Source organism: Hylobates moloch, unplaced genomic scaffold, assembly GCF_009828535.3.
Source record: "Hylobates moloch isolate HMO894 unplaced genomic scaffold, HMol_V3 SCAFFOLD_16, whole genome shotgun sequence".
Taxonomy (NCBI): Eukaryota; Metazoa; Chordata; class Mammalia; order Primates; family Hylobatidae; genus Hylobates; species Hylobates moloch.
The window spans coordinates 38,170,059-38,188,502 of NW_026652291.1; the positions used below are offsets into that span (position 1 = coordinate 38,170,059).

The following is an 18,444-nucleotide window of genomic DNA, read 5'->3' on the forward strand; positions in this document are numbered from 1 at the left end:
CAGAGTAAAATAGAAGAGCTATACTTCATATGCATAAACATGTTCAGTCTACACTAGTGTCCAGAACTCTAGAATTTTTTGAATTCATCCTTCCCCTCTTTCTCCAGCAAGTAATGCCCTTTGACCAGCAGCTGGGAAGTCTCATTTTAAGTGATCAGCATTCCTCTGACATTCTAAGAAGTTAAACTATTTGTTTCCATAGAAACAGCTTTGTCAGCTAACGCAGGATTCAAGCCAAGAAAAGTGAAAAGAACTTACATTATGCAAACTGGAAAAACCTTTTCTACTGTCCTTTTAGTTTCTCTTCTCCAGTTTTTCACACAACTCAGTTTTTCTTATTCTATAAAAAAGAAAAATGAGACAATTGATCAAATGTAAATGTCTGCAGTGTTTTTGAGGGGGTAAAGGAGGAAGAGAAAGACTAATTCAATATGATAAGCAATTCTGTCTGCAGATAGCTAGGATTTCTTAGTAAGACATCATAAAAATGCACCATGACCCCTGTATCCAATGGATATCAATTTAAAAATCTATGTTGTTGTATATTAGTGCTGTTAGGAATGTCAAATGGAAACTTTCCAATAACACATTGTAAACAGTCTGGCAATTCCTCAAAAGGCTAAACATAGGGTTACCATATCAGCAATTCTACTCCTAGGTATAAACCAAGAGAAATAAAAACATACATCTACACACACACGCAAAAAAACTTGTACAAAAATATTCATAATAGCAAAAAAAGTAGAAAAAATCCAAATGTTCAACGGATGAATTTATTAAAACTTGTATAATCCTATATGAAACATTATTGGAAAATAAAAATGAAGTAGTGATACATGCTACAACATAGATCAACCCTACAAACAGGATTTAAAGAAGCCAGCAGCAAAGGACCACATACTGTATGATTCTATTTATGAAATATCCAGAAGAGGCAAATATAGAGAGACAAAAAGTAGATCAGTGGTTGCCTAAAACCGGGGGTGAATGGGTGGGAGAATTATGGCCAAGACATGCAGGTTTCTCTTGGGGAATGATGCAAATTAATTGTGGTGATGGTTGTACAACTCTAAATATACTAAAATCCATTGAATTTGCACACTTGAAAGGGATGTGTCAGAGGCGTTTGAACAAGAACAACTCCATCTTGAATAGGGGCTGGGTAAAATAAGGCTGAGATGTACTGAGCTGCATTCCCAGGAGGTTAGGCATTCTAAGTCACAGGATGAGATAGGAGGTCAGCACAAAATCAGGTCACAAAGGCCCTGCTGACAAAACAGGTTGGGGTAAAGAAGCCAGGCAAATCCCGACCTCTGGTTGTGCTCACTGCTCATTATATGCTAATTATAATGCGTTAGCATGCTAAAAGACGCTCCTGCCAGTGCCAAGACAGTTTACAAATGCCATGTCAATGTCAGGAAGTTACCCTATATGGTCTAAAAAGGGGAGGAACCCTCAGTTCTGCGAATTGCCCATCCCTTTCCCCCGGAAAACTCATGAATCCACCCCTTGCTTAGCATATAATCAAGAAGTAACATGTCGGTGTTCTGCCTATGGAGTAGCCATTCTTTCATTCCTTTACTGTCATAATAAACTTGGCTTTCACTTTACTCTATAGACTTGCCCCAAATTCTTTCTCATGCAAGATCCAAGAACCCTCTCTGGGATCTGGATCGGGGGAACCCCCTTCTGGTAACAGATGAATTGTATCGTATGAGAGTTCTATCTCAATAATGCTGTTTAAAAAATACACAATGAAATAACACTACAAACAAGAAAATGGCTAAAATTAAAAAGTGACAATATTAAGCACTGAAGAGAATGTGAAGGAAGGGGAACCCCTATACAATGCTGATGAGAATGTAAAATTGTACAGTCTGGCAGTTTCTTAAAAAGTTAAACATACAGTTTCCATATGACTGAGACAGTCCACACAAGAGAAAGAAATAAACATATTTTTATCTGTAAAAATCACAAAGAAAGATTTGTAATGAGTATGCATAGGAGCAATATTAATAATAGTCTAAAAGCATACATTATCCTTCAGCTGGGAATGAACAAAAAATGGAATACAATGGACAAAATGAAATAAAATGGATAAAAAATGCAATAAGAAAGGACAAACTACTGAATATCCAACAACACAGACAGTCTCAAAAACACAATGCCAGACACAAGAGTATGATTCCATTTGTGCAAAATTTCTGGAAAATGCAAAACTAGTGCTATTACAAAAAGCAGTTTGGTCGTTTCCTGGAGATGGAAGCAGATTCTGACTGAAAAAGGCAAGGAGGAAATTTTTTCATGTGATAAAAGTGTCCTAATATTAGATTTCAGTGATAGTCTGCATGGCTACATAAATTTACTAAAATTTAAACTGTCCCCATAAAACCTAAATCTTATAAAATATAAATTATACCTCAATAAACCCATTTTGAAAATTCATTAAATTGAACACTTAAAATTACTGAATTTTGCTGGGTGCAGTGGCTCATGCCTGTAATCCCAGCACTTTGGGAGGCCAAGGTGGGTGGATCACCCGAGATCAGCAGTTCGAGACCAGCCTGGCCAACATGGTGAAACCCCCATCTCTACTAATAATACAAAAATTAGCCAGGCATGGTGGTGCATGCCTGTAATCCCAGCTACTTGGGAGGGTGAGGCAGGAGAATTGCTTGAACCTGGTAGGCGGAGGCTGCAGTGAGCCAAGATTGTGCCATTGCACTCCAGCCTGGGCGACAAGAGTGAAATTCCATCTCATTTTAAAAAACAAAAAAAACAAAAAAACAAAAAACTGAATTTTAATTGAAGTTATACCTATTCAGCTGATTTTAAAAGAAAACAAAACCTCAAATTATATACTTAAAATGACATCTTGTTGCATGTAAATTATATCTCAAAGAAACCACATTTATTTTTATTTGTTTATTTATTTATTTATTTGTTTGTTTGAGACAGGGTCTTGCTCTGTGAGCCAGGCTGGAGTGCAGTGGCACAATCTTGGCTCACTGCAAACTCTGCCTCCCCAGGCTCAAGTGATCTTCCCACTTCAGCCTCCTGAGTAGGTGGGTACAGGAATGGGCCACCACGCCTGGCTAATTTTGTATTTTTAGTAGAGATAGGGATTCACCATGTTGCCCAGGCTGGTCTCAAACTCCTAGGCTCAAGTGATCTGTCCACCTTGGCCTCCCAAAGCGCTGGGATTACAGGCGTGAGCCACTGTGCCCGGCCAAGAAACGAAGTTTTTTAAAAAGATAACTGTATATTCCAAAAACAAGTCGTATACTGACATCACATAAAAGACTCTATTTACTTGATAACTGTTTCACTTCTTGTATGAATTTAAGTTTCCAACAATGAATGACCTATCTTTACAGAAGAAACTTAGCTATGTCCAAAACTAAGTAAACACAAGTCAAAAGTGAAATATTTCAGCTGGGCAATGGGGCTCACGCCTGTAATCCCAACACTTTGGGAGGCCGAGGCGTGTGGATCACTTGAGGTCAGCAGTTTGAGACGAGCCTGGCCAACATGGTGAAACCCTGTCTCTACTAAAAATACAAAAATTAGCCAGGCGTGGTGGCAGATACCTGTAATCCCAGCTACTCAGCAGGCTGAGGCATGAGAATTGCTTGAACCTGGGAGGCAGAGGCTGCAGTGAGCTGAGATCACACCACTGTACAACAGAGTGAGACTCCTCAAAAAAAAAATTGAAATATTTGAGTTACTCATGCAGTAGATTAGCTCTGAAATTATTATTCAGTAAAAAAGGCACAACTTAAACAAAAATAAAGTCCCCAAGATCTAACTGAAAAATGAGTTCTTACATTACAGAATTAAAAAGACTTTTAAATAAATATATATTTATTTAATTTTAAACATATATTCAAAGTAAACTGAACTTGTTTAACTCAATGGGCACAATATAAAAGAAGTTTTTACACCAGGGATGGCGGCTTACACTTGTAATCCCAACACTTTGGGAAGCAGAGACAGGAGTATCACTGAGACCAGGAGTTTGAGACCAGCCTTGGCAACATAGTGAGACCTTGTCTTTACAAAAAATAAATAGTATTTTTACAGATTTAAAAAGTTTTTTAATGGACAGATAAAGTCCCTTAAATTACAAGACCAAGTGCAAATGTCTTGAGTTTACTTTTTTTTTCTTTTTTCTTTTCTTTTTTTTGAGATGGAGTCTCACTCTGTCACCCAGGCTAGAGTGCAGTGGCGCGATTTTGGCTCACTGCAACCGCCATCTACCTGGTTCAAGTGATTCTCATGCCTCAGCCTCCAGAGCAGCTGGGATTACAGGCGCATGTCACTGCACCCGGCTAATTTTTGTATTTTTAGTAGAGACAGGGTTTTACCATGTTGGCCAGGCTGGTCTTGAACTTCTGACCTCAGGTGATCCATCTACCTTGGCTTCCCAAAGTGCTGGGATTACAGGCATGAGCCACTGCACTGGCTTTTTAATTTTTCTTTTAAATAGGGATAGGGTCCCACTCTGTTGCCCAGGCTGGAGTGCAATGGCATAATCATAGCTTACTATAGCCTCAAACTCCTGGCTCATGCAACCCTCCCACCTCAGCCTCCTGTGTAGCTGGGACTACAGGCACACGCCACCATGCCCAGCTACTTTTTGTTTGTTTTCTTAGGGACAGAGTCTCAGTATGTTGCCCAGTCTGGTCTTGAACTCCTTGGCTCAAGAGTCCTCCCATCTCAGCCTCCCGAATCACTGAGATTATAGGCATGAGTCACCATGCCCAGGCTCTGGGTTTACTGTTTAGTAGAACACCCTAACAATTCCTATAATAAAAGGCATTTCTAAAATTCCACATAGTTCATGGTTTAGGTTTCTGATCGAAGTACCTTCGTCATCCAGATAATTGCATTCCAAAGAAACAACTGCTATTTTCATAGCTTAAAAACAAACTGTATTTAGAATATACTATACCAGACAAAATTTGTAAGGAATGGAAGCAAAATCCCAATTTAAAAAATCTTCAAAGTAAAAACCCAGTAAGATTTCAAAGGGGAATAAAGAGTAACATATACTATAACTTAAAACCATATAAATCATCTGCCCTCATGGATGGAAAAAAAAATATGATTCCTGACAATTCTGTTGGATATCAATAAGGCAGTATCATTAGCTTAGAAGATACATCTTTCTCAGATGTAAACTTGAAGAGACTTAACAGCTTTTGCATTTCTGGCAAAAAGCATATATATAACACATCTGTAACTGAAAGATTTAGTTTATAACTTCCTATTCTCACCCCATGATTCTAGGCCATACAATGGCTTTGGGATAAAAATTAAAACAAGGTAATATGGACAAAAGAGCTGGAAAAAAACACTGTTGCATTTACAATTTACTAACCATCTAGATTCTAAAATATTCACTTACAAATTTTATTAAAAATTTATTTCCAAACTGGATATCTACATGCAGAACAATGAAAATGGACCTTTACTCATACCATTTACAGTACAAAAATCAACTCAAAATGGATTCAAAAACTTAAACATGAGATCAGAAAGTGCAAAACTGCTACAAGAAAACACATGAAAAAATAACACAACATGGGTCTGGGCAACGATTTTTTTGAATTTGACCCCAAAAGCACAGGCAACAAAGGCAAAAATAGACGAATGAGATTACATCGAACTAAAAAGCTCCTGTACAGCAAAAGAAACAATTAACAGTATGCTAGGCTGGGCATGGAGGCTCATGCCTCTAATCCAGGCACTTTGGGAGGTCGAGGTGGGTGGATCACCTGAGCTCAGGAGTTCAGGACCAGCCTGGCCAACACGGTGAAACCCCGTATCCACCAAAAATATAAAAAAATTAGCTGGGTGTGGTGGCACGCATCCGTGGTCCCAGCTATTCAAGAAGTGAAGGTGAGAGGATTGCTTGAGCCTGGGAGATGGAGGTTGCAATGAGCAGAAATCAAGCCACTGCACTCCAACCTGGGTGACAGAGTGAGACCCCTTCCCCCTCCCCCCACACACAAAAAAAGTGTGCTGAGACGACCTATGGATTGGGAGAAAATATCTGCAAGCCATACATCTGATAAGAGGTTAATATCTAAAATACAGTCATCCTGCCAGCACCCACAGGGGAATTGGTTCCAGGACTCTCATGCGTATCAAAATCTGCAGATGCTCAAGTCTCTTGTTAAAAATGGCAAGGTAGGCCGGGTGCAGTGGCTCACGCCTGTAATCCCAGCACTTTGGGAGGCTGAGGCGGGCGGATCACAAAGTCAGGAGTTTGAGACCAGCCTGAACAACATGGTAAAACCCCGTCTCTACTAAAAATACAAGAATTAGCTAAGCATGGTGGCATGCACCTATAATCCCAGCTATTCAGGAAGCTGAGGCAGAATTGCTTAACCCAGGAGGCAGAGGTTGCAGTGAGCCAAGATTGTGCCACTGCACTCCAGCTTGGGTGACAGAGCAAGATTCTGTCTCAAAAAAAAAAAAGGCAAAGTATTTGCATATAACCTATCCACGTTCTCCCATATACTTTAAATCATCTTCATTTATAATACCTAACACAATATAAATGCTATATAAATAGCTGTTATGCTATATTTTTAAAATTTGTATTACTTTTTATTTTTTGTACAGTTTTTTCTCATGGCTGGTTGAATCCATGGATTTCCAAGCCCACAGATATGAAAGACCAGCTGCATAAATGGCACTCAAACAACTCAATTGCAAGAAAACAAAAAACTCAATTTAAAAATGGACTAGAGAACTGAGAAAGCATTTCTCAAAAGATATACAAATGGGGGCACATGTTCTCAGAACCTCCTGAGGCTATGTCACGAAAAAAAAAGTTAAGTATGCAAATAGCCAATAGATATATGAAAAAATGTTCGACATCACTCATCATTAGGGAAATGCAAATTAAAACCATGATAAGATATCATCTCACATCTATCAGAATGGCTACTATCAAAAAGACATGTTGGCAAGAGTATGGAGAAAAGGGACCCTGTATGTTGTTGATGGGAATATAAATTAGCATAGCCATATGGAAAACTCTATGGAGGTTCCTCAAAAAAACTAAAAATAGGTGCAGCAAACCACCATGGCACACATTTACCTATGTAACAAACCTGCACATCCTGAACATGTACTCTGGAACTTAAAATAATAAAAAATAAATAAGTAAATAAATAAATAGGAGAGAAAAAAATTAAAAATAAAATTATCCTATAATCCAGCAATCTCACTTCTGGGTATTTACCCAAAAGATTTGAAATCAGTTTGTTGAAGAGATGTCTGCATTCTCATGTTCACATTCACCATAGTCAAATTATGAAATCAACCTAAGTGTCCATCAACAGATGAATGGATAAAGAAAATGTAGAATGTGTGTGCATACACACATATATCATGGAATACTATTTAGCCTTTATAAAGAAGAAAATCCATCATTTGCAACAATATGAATGGAACTGAAAACATCATTTATTTATTTTATTTATTTATTTATTTTTTTGAGATGGAGTCTCACTCTGTCACCCAGGCTGGAGTGCGGTGGTGCGATCTCGACTCACTGCAATCTCTGCCTCCCAGGTTCAAGCAATTCTTCTGCCTTAGCCTCCTGAGTAGCTGGGATTACAGGTGCTTGCCACCACACTTGGCTAATTTTTTGGTTTTTTTTTTTTGAGACAGAGTCTCGCTCTGTCACCAGACTGGAGTGCAGTGGCACGAAGTGGCTCACTGCAACCTCCGCCTCCCGGGTTCAAACGATTCTCCTGCCTCAGCCTCCCGAGTAGCTGGGATTATAGGCATGTGCCACCATGCCCAGATAATTTTTGTATTTTTAGTAGAGACAGGGTTTCATCATGTTGGCCAGGATGGTCTTGATCTCTTGACCTCATGATCCGCCCGCCTCAACCTCCCAAAGTGCTGTGATTACAGGCGTGAGCCACCACGCCCGGCCTAATTTTGTATTTTTAGTAGAGATGGGGTTTCACCACTTTGGCCAGGCTGGTTTTGAACTCCTGACCTCATGATCCACCCGCCTCGGCCTCCCAAAGTGCTGGGATTATAGGCGTGAGCCACCCCTCCCGACCTGAAAAACATTATTCTAAGTGAAATAAGCCAGGCACAGAAAGATAAATACTGCAAGTTTTCACATATGAGGAATCTAAAACAATTGAACTCACAGAAGCAGTGGGTAGCATGGTGTTTACAGAGGCTGGGGTGGGGAATGGGGAGATGATACAAAATTTCAGTCAGACAGGAATATGTTTGTTTTTTGAGATCTACTACATAGCATGGTGAATATAGTCAATAATAGAGTATTATACATTTCAAAACTGCCAAGAGAGTAAATTTCAAAAGCTCTCACCACAAAAAAAAGTCTATTTAAGGTAATATGTTAACTAGCCTGATTTAATTATTCAATTTTGTATTCATGAGTCATAACACCACTTTCTACCCCATAAATATACATAATTACAAACTGTCAATTCCTAATTTTAAAAACAGAGTATTAAGAGCTAAAAATAAAAAAGGCAGATTTATTTCCAAATAATACCTTAACTCTTCTAAACATTTTTGGATGCCAATGGTTCTCAACCAAGGGTGATATTGTCTTCTACCGCTCCTCATCCCCAGGGAAATCTGAAAATGTCTAGATACAACTTTGACTGCCATGACTCAGCAGGGAGGGCGGGCATCTACTGTCATCTGCTTAGTAGAGGCAGAGATGCTGTTAAACATGCACAGGACAGCCCTCCCACGACAAAGAATTATTCCATTCAAAATGTCAATAATGCCAAAGCCGAGAAACCCTCGTTAGACAAAGCAAACACTGAAATATTAACTAATATTCTCTAACATAACTCAAAATTTGAAGCATTCACTCATTCAGTACATTTCCTACACATGCAAACCTTTAGCAAGCTTCCTTGTTAACCATCTGAGAGGAATATTTTAGCTTACTGTGTCTCAACTTTTTTTTTCAAGTACTGGTGGTTTCCAAATAACTAATACTGAAGCTAAAATTATTTCACATCATTTAATCCAGTGTTTTCACATCATTTAATCCAGTGCTTTCCAAAATGCTCAGAAAGGGACTTCAAGGGTCATCTTTTTATCTTTTATCTTTCTAAAGCTCAATAAAAAAAGTTCTGCTGACTTAAATGTTTAAAAAAATACAGCAAAACTCTGATGTGATGCATTATTTTTCCATTATTTCTATTATTTTACAAACGATAAAGGAAGGTCCAGAAAATGTAAATCACTTACCAAGATTATACAAACAATGACAAAGATTAAAAGAAAAATGAGAAATTCAACAAGGTAATGATTACCAACAGAATAGTAAGAGAGCAAATGGAATAAAAAGTACTGTCAATTGCTTTACACAAATATTGGGGCCTGAGTAGGAAAGTAAATATTTTTAGTATTATATTCTAATACGTGATTCATTCCCCCACTATCAACAGCTTACAATCTAGCTGGAAAGACAAAACATGCAAATAAAATGATAAATAGTTACATCAAGAGTGGTCCAAACAAGGCAAGACAAAAAAAAAAAGGTATAGCCAAAACATATTTAGTGATCATAGCTAATACTATTAATATTTACTGTTTCTCGCTATGTACTCAACACTGTGCTATGAATGTTAAATATACTTAATCTTTAAACAATTCTACAAATTTCAATACCACTATCATCCCCAATGACAAACGAGGAGACAGGTTTTAAAAAACAGTATTTGGCCTAACAAACACTTTAAAATAAACATCCTACAATTGTAACAGGTACTCTTGTACATATGGTTGCATGTCCATGACATCATCTAATCCTTACACCATCCTTGTATGTTCATTTAAAGGAATTATTGCCGGGTGCTATGGCATGCACCTGTAGTCCCAGGTGCTTGCATGGGAGCCCGAGGTGGGAGGATCACTTAAGCCCAGGAGTTCACGGCTATAGTGGGGCTATCATCAAACCTGTGAATAGTGTACACCAGCCTGGGCAATACAGTGAGACCACATCTCTAAAAAAATAAAAAAAATTACTATCCCTATTTTACAGAAGACAAGAGCAGAACAATCGTCTAAATGGTTGAGTAAGCAGTGATGGAGGAGGTCACAGTAGAAGTAAAAGCAGCAACACTACTTGCCAGACACAGTGCCAAGGAGTTTCCCATATATCTTCTCACTTAATCCTTCCAACTCCTCAAAGTTATCATCAGTTTACAAATGAGAAAAACAAATAGGGAGAGGTTAAGTTGCTTTTCGAGGTCAGAAATCTAAGTGGTAGAGCCAAAACACACACCAAGTCTGTATGACATCAGAACAGAAGCTCTTAACTCTTGCCATTATTTTTCTTTAGTCTTTTCCTATACTAAGAGAAGAGAGGAAAAATCTTTAAAGATTAATTCTTAGTTCAGTGTTTTGAAGGGTACCTTCGTAAGATTTTCCTTCACTTGTTCATAGAGATTCTCTTTTAAACAATGAAATTCTATGAAGTACATTTGCAGATTCAAATACCTAATAGTCTCTTCTTGCTTTTTTATCCCTAAAGTTGAGCTCTGACCTTAAGTACTCCCAGGGCACAAGGGGACTGCATACTCACCATTTTCCTTTACAAATCTGAATATTCCTGTTTACCTTGCAATATAAAGAGGGGTGGGAGGAGGACAAGAGAGCATCATGATTCTTTTCTTTTCAGTTAGACAAATTAGGGACCCTATATATTATACATAACATTTCCTGAAGTAAAAAGTGTTTCATTTTTCATCAATAGAAAATTCCCTATTTGCTCCTAATAAACACAAAATTGAAGGCCTTTGGAAATATTCAAGACTGCACACTCATGGCAGAAACTGGTTAGAAGCCAAGGAGTATCAAGGATATCAAATGGTTGGTTACTTGAACTGCTCTATTATCACCTTCAACTCCTTAGCAATAAAAGATTAAATGTATCTAAAAGGCTAGGAAAGTTTTTTTTAAAGGCACTAGGATAAAAGGTAATTTATAACATTTTCAAACTGGCTAGAAATGGGTTTTTAAACATGTGGTTTAAAATTACCTGCAATATGGTTTTGCTGTATATGGCTAATAATGAAGAATATATATGGCCTAGTTGGAGAATAAGACCAGTCTAGTTAAGAAACAGAGCCACCGTAACAGATAGAAGATAAAGACAGAGTTGACTCTGAATGGTAAGTTAAATTGTTTGAATTTTCTCCTGCAAATAATGGGAGACTAAAGGTTTCTGAGTTAGAAAAGAACAAAACAGATTTTCTGAAAGCTAAGTCTACTCTATACTGTAACCAGAGTTGACTAGGGGACAACGTAAGTGAAGTGGCCAATAAAGACAATGTTTTAATACTTTACACATGTCAGGATAAAGGGAAGTAGCAGAAGGAATGAAAAGTGATCACTTCAAACAACAGTTATTATAAAGAATGATTTCACGGGATTTGGAGACCAGGAGCCAAACAGAATTTTAAAATACTGAGTATGTCAACTGAGTCTGGGAGAATTATGGAACCTTAAAATAGGAAAATGCATAGAATAAGGTCTCTGGATTCGAGGCGGGGATAGGGATAAGAATTGGAAAAGAGACGATAAATTCTATTTTTTAATTATTGCATTTATACTGGGAGTTTTAGCAGGTTGTTAACTGCTAGATAGGACACAAAAGGGATAGGCTAGAAGGGCAAATTTATAAATAATTTACATACTTATATCTTATATTTGTAAAATGTTTTTGTTTTTACAGCCAATTTCAAGTATATTATCTCATTTGATCTCTACAATTTCCCTGAAAGGTAGACAGGTCAGATATCTGTTTTCCACATATGTAGGCACTGAAGTTGTCATATAGCTAGAAGCAATAGAACATTAACTAAAATTCAGATGGGTAAATCCTAATGTGCATCCACAGTGCTGTGTTAAGTTACATGTCTGTAAGATACCATACTGACTACATGCTTCCTTCAAAATCACATCATTTTTTTTGCCTTTAAAATATGATCAGAGAAAATTTATCTCTTTCCTTCAATTGACTGCTTCATAAAATAAATTTTAACACAATCATTAATTTCACTGTTACATGTGCTAACAGACTACAAGTTTATTTTAGTATCTGATTGTGGTAACAAGATATCTATTGCTCAAAGTACCTAAAAAAACTCAGTTTACCAAGCAGCAAAGGCAATCAAGTAGAGAAACAGTAGATATGTGTGTGAATTTTCCTACTACATATGTAAAGTGATACTAGGCTACCAACATTCCAGCTTGCTACAATATAAAAAATTTTATTCTCTATTCTGCATTGCTCCAATTTCAGTATGTGCTGGCAAAGTGAGCCACATGTCATAACTTGACAAACTGTTTTTAATAGTATTTATTTATAGCTTAAAAATGAATATCCTAAAAATATAACTAACTCCTGTTATACAAATTAGCTATCCTCCTGGGGTAAAATTTAAGTATTTTCAAAATCATAACTGTAATATCCCTAAATATACTTATAACTACACCAACTCCCACCAATTCTACCTCTGTATCTCACATTCTTAGCTTCTCCCTTCTCATGCCACTACCTTAAATCATAATATACATTATCTCTTGCATGGGTTTTTCTATGAGCATCTTAACTTTTCTATGAGTTTCTCTCCAACCTGTCTTTCTAGTTGCCAATCATTTTACACAGTATTGCCAGATTAACTTTCCTGAAGCACTCCTACCACCACAACAGTGTCCCTTTTCAAGTTTTTGTTGTCTTTTCTTTAAGCTATTGTTTACTGAGAATTTACTATGTACCATTCATTCACTATGCTAAGCACGTGACATACATTATCTCATTTAACCCTCACAACAGTCTCCTTGTTCAATTTTGTACCTTAACTTAGCAAAATAAATAACTTGTTCAATGTCAAAAGCTAAATGGCACAGCTAGGGCCTGGAGTCTGTCTGACTCCAGGACATTTTAATAACTATTCTGTAGAACACCTTAGCCTGACATTCATATGGCTCCACTTGACTTAGTCCTAGAATACTTTTCCCACTTTCTTTCTCCCTCCCGTCTTCTGAATCAAACTAGTCGCTGTTTCCCCTTTTAAGCCCTGCAATTTCCCACCTCCTTTGGGAAGTGTCCACATTCCCAAAGGAAGTTTATTAATAGTCAACTCTTACAGCACTTATTTTGTGTACTGCTTATATTTTGTCATTAAACTTTGACATACTGCTTATATTTTGTCATTAAACTTTTGACGTATTCTTATACCAAGAAAAAATCCTCTCTTCAGGTTTTTATCTGTTAAGATTTTCCTCTTCCATCAAGTATCCTATGAAATCTTAATTTTGCCTGCCCTCTCTCTCCTCTACAAACTACCCTTCTAGAGTACTTAACCTACGCCTTTGCTGTAGCATTTATTGTCTACCTTGAAATCAGAATGTTTATTAATTGCAAGCCCCCGAGGCAGAGTTTGTAACTCATATTTGATGAGTTCGTAACATACAAAATATATTGTGCTATATACAAATATTTTTTGAATGAAAATCTTTTTAATCTTTTTGACCAAAGAACTACTTATTGGGAGAGAGGAGAGTTGTGCCTTCTTACCATGAAGGTCCTCCCATCCAAGTACTAACCAGGCCTGACCCTGCTTAGCTTCCAAGATCAGACAAGATCAGGCACAGTCAGGGTGGTATGGCCGTAGAGGAATGTCCTCATTCATAATTTTACGAATACAGTTAAATCAATATGGATTGCTGGAAGATGGAGAGCTGGCGCTTAAACCTAAAATTCATTCTAAGAACAGAGTATCACTTATCAGAGAGATGCATAAGAGGCTGGGGTCTGGTCATTCTTCTATTAAACTAATACTTTCTTTTAAATAAATGAGGAAGAGTAATAGTTTCTGTTTAAATCTCTCTCCTGGGGACAATGTTTCCAAGACTGGAAAAACTATAAATTCTGGTAGAACGAAGAAATAATAAACAGAAAGTTAAAGTAGAAGAACCTTAAGACAAATACATTTACAAAATACATACTTTTTTTTTTACTTAGATGGAGCACAATCATAGCTCACTGCAGCCTCAAACTCCTGGGCTCAAGCAATCCTCCTGCTTCAGCCTCCCAAGTAGCTGGGACTACAGGTGCATGGCACCATGCCTGGCTAATTTTATTTTATTTTTTATATAGATGGAGTCTTCCTATGTTGCCCAGGCTGGTCTCAAATTCCTGGGCAAAGGGATCCTCCTACCTCAGCCTCTCAGGGCGCTGGGATTACAGGCATGAGCCGGCATGCATGCAAGCATTCATTTATTTATTTAGAGACCGTCTTGCTCTGTTGCCCAAGCTGGAGTGCAGTGGCTCAATCTTGGTTCACTGTAACCTCTGCCTCCTGAGTTCACGCAATTCTCCTGCCTCAGCCTCTTGGGTAACTGGGATTACAGGCGCCCAACACTACACCTGGCTGATTTTTTATATTTTTAGTAGAGACGGGGTTTCACCATGTTGGCCAGGCTGGTCTCAAAGTCCTAACCTCAAGTGATCCGCCCGCCTTGGCCTCCCAAAGTGCTAGGATTACAGGTGTGAGCCACTGCCCCCAGCCTGGCCTTACTCACTTAAAAGTAGTCCATTATTTTTTACTTTCATTCACTTTGGGCTAAAGTAAAAATTAAAATATAGCAAACAGAAACAGGGTATACATGTAAAGAAATAGGGCATATGTTTATGTTATATATACATATATAGAACATCCAGGGTGCCATTTATGACAATGTTAAAAGTTAAAATTGGCCAGGCACAGTGGCTCACATCTGTAATGCCAGCACTTTGGGAAGCTGAGGCAGGCGGATCACTTGAGGTCAGGAGTTCGAGACCAGCCTGACCAACATAGTGAAAGCCTGTCTCTACTAAAAATACAAAAATTAGCCAGGCATGTTGGCACGCGCCTGTAGTCCCAGCTACTCGGGAAGGTGAGGCAGGAAAATCACTTGAACCCGGGAGATGGGAGGTTGCAGTGAGCAGAGATCACACCACTGCACTCCAGCCTGGGAAACAGAGTGAGACTCCATCTCAAAAGAAGGTTAAAATCATCCAAACATATTTCCTTAAAAAAAGAAAAGAATGATTAAAGCAGGCCGGGCACGGTGGCTCATGCCTGTAATGCCAGCACTTTGGGAGGCCGAGGCGGGCGGATCACAAGGTCAGGAGATTGAGACCATCCTGGCTAACGCGGTGAAACCCCGTCTCTACTAAAAATACAAAAAATTAGCCAGGCGCAGCGGCGGGTGCCTGTAGTCCCAGCTACTCGGGAGGCTGAGGCAGGAGAATGGTGTGAACCCGGGAGGCAGAGCTTGCAGTGAGCAGAGATCGCGCCACTGCACTCCAGCTTGGGAGACAAAGCAAGACTCCGTCTCAAAAAAAAAAAAAAAAAAAAAAAAAAAGAGCAAGTAATGCATAACAAAATAACTTATTAAGAACTATTACTTTGTTATTAAGGAGTTAACGGTATCAAGGCAGTCTGACGGCTGGGCATGGTGGCTCATGCCTGTAATCCCAGCACTTTGGGAGGCCGAGGCGGGTGGGTCACTTGAGTCCAGGAGTTCAAGACCAGCCTGGGCAAGACAGTGAGACCCCATTTCTACATAAAGTACAAAATACAGGCAGTTGTGGTGGCGTGTGCCTATAGTCCCAGCTACTTGGGAGGCTGAGGCAAGAGGATCACCTGAGCCTGGGGAGGTCAAGGCTGAAGTGAGCTGTGATCACACCACGACACTCCAGCCTGGGCAACAGAGTAAGACCCTGTCTCAAAATACAAAAACATACAACAAAACACAAATATCAAGGCAGTCTGAAACAAACCATGAAAATTTAAGGTTCCATGCCTAGCCTCCTACCTATCCTCATCAAAATCTTTTCCCTACTGCTATGAACAGCTCAAGCCCCAGAGGGATATATTGATGGCTCTAACTTAATAACTCTTTAAAAAAAAAAAAAGAGAGAGAGATGGGGTTTTGTCATGTTGCCCAGGCTGGTCTCGAACTCCTGAGCTCAGGCAATCCACCCACCTTAGCCTCCCAAAGTGCTGGGATTACGGCCTGATCCACCACAGCCAGCCAGTAATCAACCCTTGAAGCACTTATTTTCTGTACGGCTTATTTTGCTGCTAATCTGTCCTGCCTGGCACTGCCATCTATTATCAAATTTTTTTTTTTTTTTTTTAGAGATAGGGTCTGACTCTGTGGCCCAGACTGGACTGCAATAGTGCAATTTCAGCCTACTGCAACCTCTACTTCCCAGGCTGAAGCAATCCTACCACGTTCAGCCTCCCAAGTAGCTAGGACTACAGGCACACGCCATCATGCCCAGCTAATTTTTCTATTTTTGTAGATATGAGGTTTCACCATGTTGCCCAGGCTGGTCTCGTGAACTCATGAGCTCAAGTGATCCTCCCGCTTTGGTCTCCCAAAGTGTTGGACTTTCAGGCATGAGCCACCAGGCCTGCCCTTTTATCAAATATTCATGTATTAATATGAGTACCTTATCTTCCCAACTAGACTGTAAATATTCTACAGAACTCTAATCTACTGGTAGGGGCTCTGAGAGCCCTGTACAGTGCTATTTATGTTCATATCAGAAACTCAATACCTGCCGCATTAATTTTATTTTTAAGACAATGTCTCACTTTGTCACCGAGGCTGGAGTACAGTGGCGCAATTTGGTTCACTGCAACCTTGACCTCCCAGGTTTAAGCAATCCTCCTGCCTCAACCCCCCAAGTAGCTGGGACTACAGGCACCCACCACCATAGCCGGCTAAGTTTTTGTATTTGTGGTAGAGATGGGGTTTTGCCACGTTGCCCAGACTGGTCTCGAACTCCTGAGCTCATGCGATCCACCCACCTTGGGCTCCCAAAGTGCTAGAATTAACAGGAGTGAGCCACGGTGCCTGGCCTATTATCAAATTTTTATGGATGAGTACCTTATCTTCTCAACTAGACTGCAAATATTCTATAGACTTCCAATCCACTGGTAGTGGCTCTGAGAACCCTGCACACTGCTATCTATGTATGCTCATATTAGAAACTCAATACGTGCTGCATTAAATTTGAATATTTAAATACTAGATAAGACAGGAAGAGAAAAACCACACCTACCTATTGCCAAACATTTAATAACTCAAGAGGAGAGAGATTTTTCCCAAATTATTTAGTGACAATCAGAATGAAGTAGTTAAGAAATGATGCAAATAATCACTACCTTGGTGACAGCAATGTTTTTACACACTCCATATAAGGGGCCCCAATATACAACTTTTGTGTTGCATATGTGTTGTACATATAGTTGTGTAACACAAAATTATGTGTGTATAATTTTTTTAAAAAGCAAACAGTTCCATTAAACCAAATATGAAGAACAATTCAATGTCTCACCTCCTCTACCTGAGTTCTGCCTAGAGACCACTTTTAACTCTTCAGTTTCTTCTTAAACTTACCTTCATATTTCTAGTGACGTGTATAGAAATAGGCTGTATGTTATATATACATACATATATAAAATACGTGTGTATGTTCTATATATACATGCATGCCTTTTTTTTTTTTAGTTATCTGTTGAGCATTTATTATGGAAGATGAATATTTAGCTCTCTCTCATAGTACACTCCCTCTCTCCACAAGTTGTGTCTCACTTTTTATTTAAATCACTAATACATCCTGTGAAAGCAAAGTAAGTATCAGGACCCCAAAACCACTAAGCCAAGGGAAAAGTCAAGCTGGGAACTATGTCAGACAAACCTGTCTCCTGGTTTTTTCCTAAATAAGACAGCTACAAGGATAAAAAGCTACATAGTTCCCTCACCATATGCCCACAAGGAAATTCCTTGTGGATAAAGGATAGACAGAACTCAGTCATCCCTCTGAGGTTCACCTGAGACAAATGCGTATCTGATTGCTTCCTCTGCCCTATGGTTTATGTAAAAATGCAGATTTACTGGGCCAGACTAAACCGTGTATTCAGTGAAAGACTGATCAAGGACTCGAAGGAATGCAACCATTTGTCTCTTACCTACTTATGACCCCCACTAACTCTTATCAACTGAAAGCCCCCGCCTCAAGTTGTTCCGCCTTACCGGATCAAACCAATGAACATATTGATGTCTCATGTCTCCCTAAAACGTATTTAAAAAAAGCTGTACCCTGATCACCTTGGGCACCTGTCGTCATGACCTCCTGAGGCTGTGTCACAGCCACGTCCTTAGCCTTGGCAAAATAAACTTTCTAAATTGACTGAGACCTGTCAGATATTTTGGGTTCACAATACCCACATTCTTTGGTAAAAGAATCAATATATTTTTAAATGTATACATTCAAATAAATCAGGTAACCTATCAGTTTCAGGTGTGTGTGTGTGTGTGTGTGTGTGTGTGTGTGTGTGTGTGTGTGTG

At 38.9% G+C, this 18,444-nt stretch overlaps 2 protein-coding genes across 3 annotated transcripts in view; both read right to left on the bottom strand.

Moving 5' to 3' along the window:
- Window positions 1–345, bottom strand: part of PALS1 (protein associated with LIN7 1, MAGUK p55 family member) — a 61,481-nt gene extending 61,136 nt beyond the window's left edge. Inside the window, exon 1 of one of the 2 annotated variants that reach the window (XM_032180497.2) lies at window positions 259–345. The gene's annotated coding sequence lies outside the window, so the exon portion shown is untranslated. The remainder of the gene's footprint in view (window positions 1–258) is intronic. The other variant, XM_032180496.2, reaches the window with a different exon arrangement.
- The window catches only part of GARIN2 (golgi associated RAB2 interactor family member 2), a 100,081-nt gene continuing 81,895 nt past the window's right edge, over window positions 259–18,444 (bottom strand). The window contains exon 9 of the mRNA XM_058429580.1: window positions 259–340. Within this exon, the coding sequence (XP_058285563.1) occupies window positions 336–340 (5 nt within the window). The 3' untranslated portion in view covers window positions 259–335. The remainder of the gene's footprint in view (window positions 341–18,444) is intronic.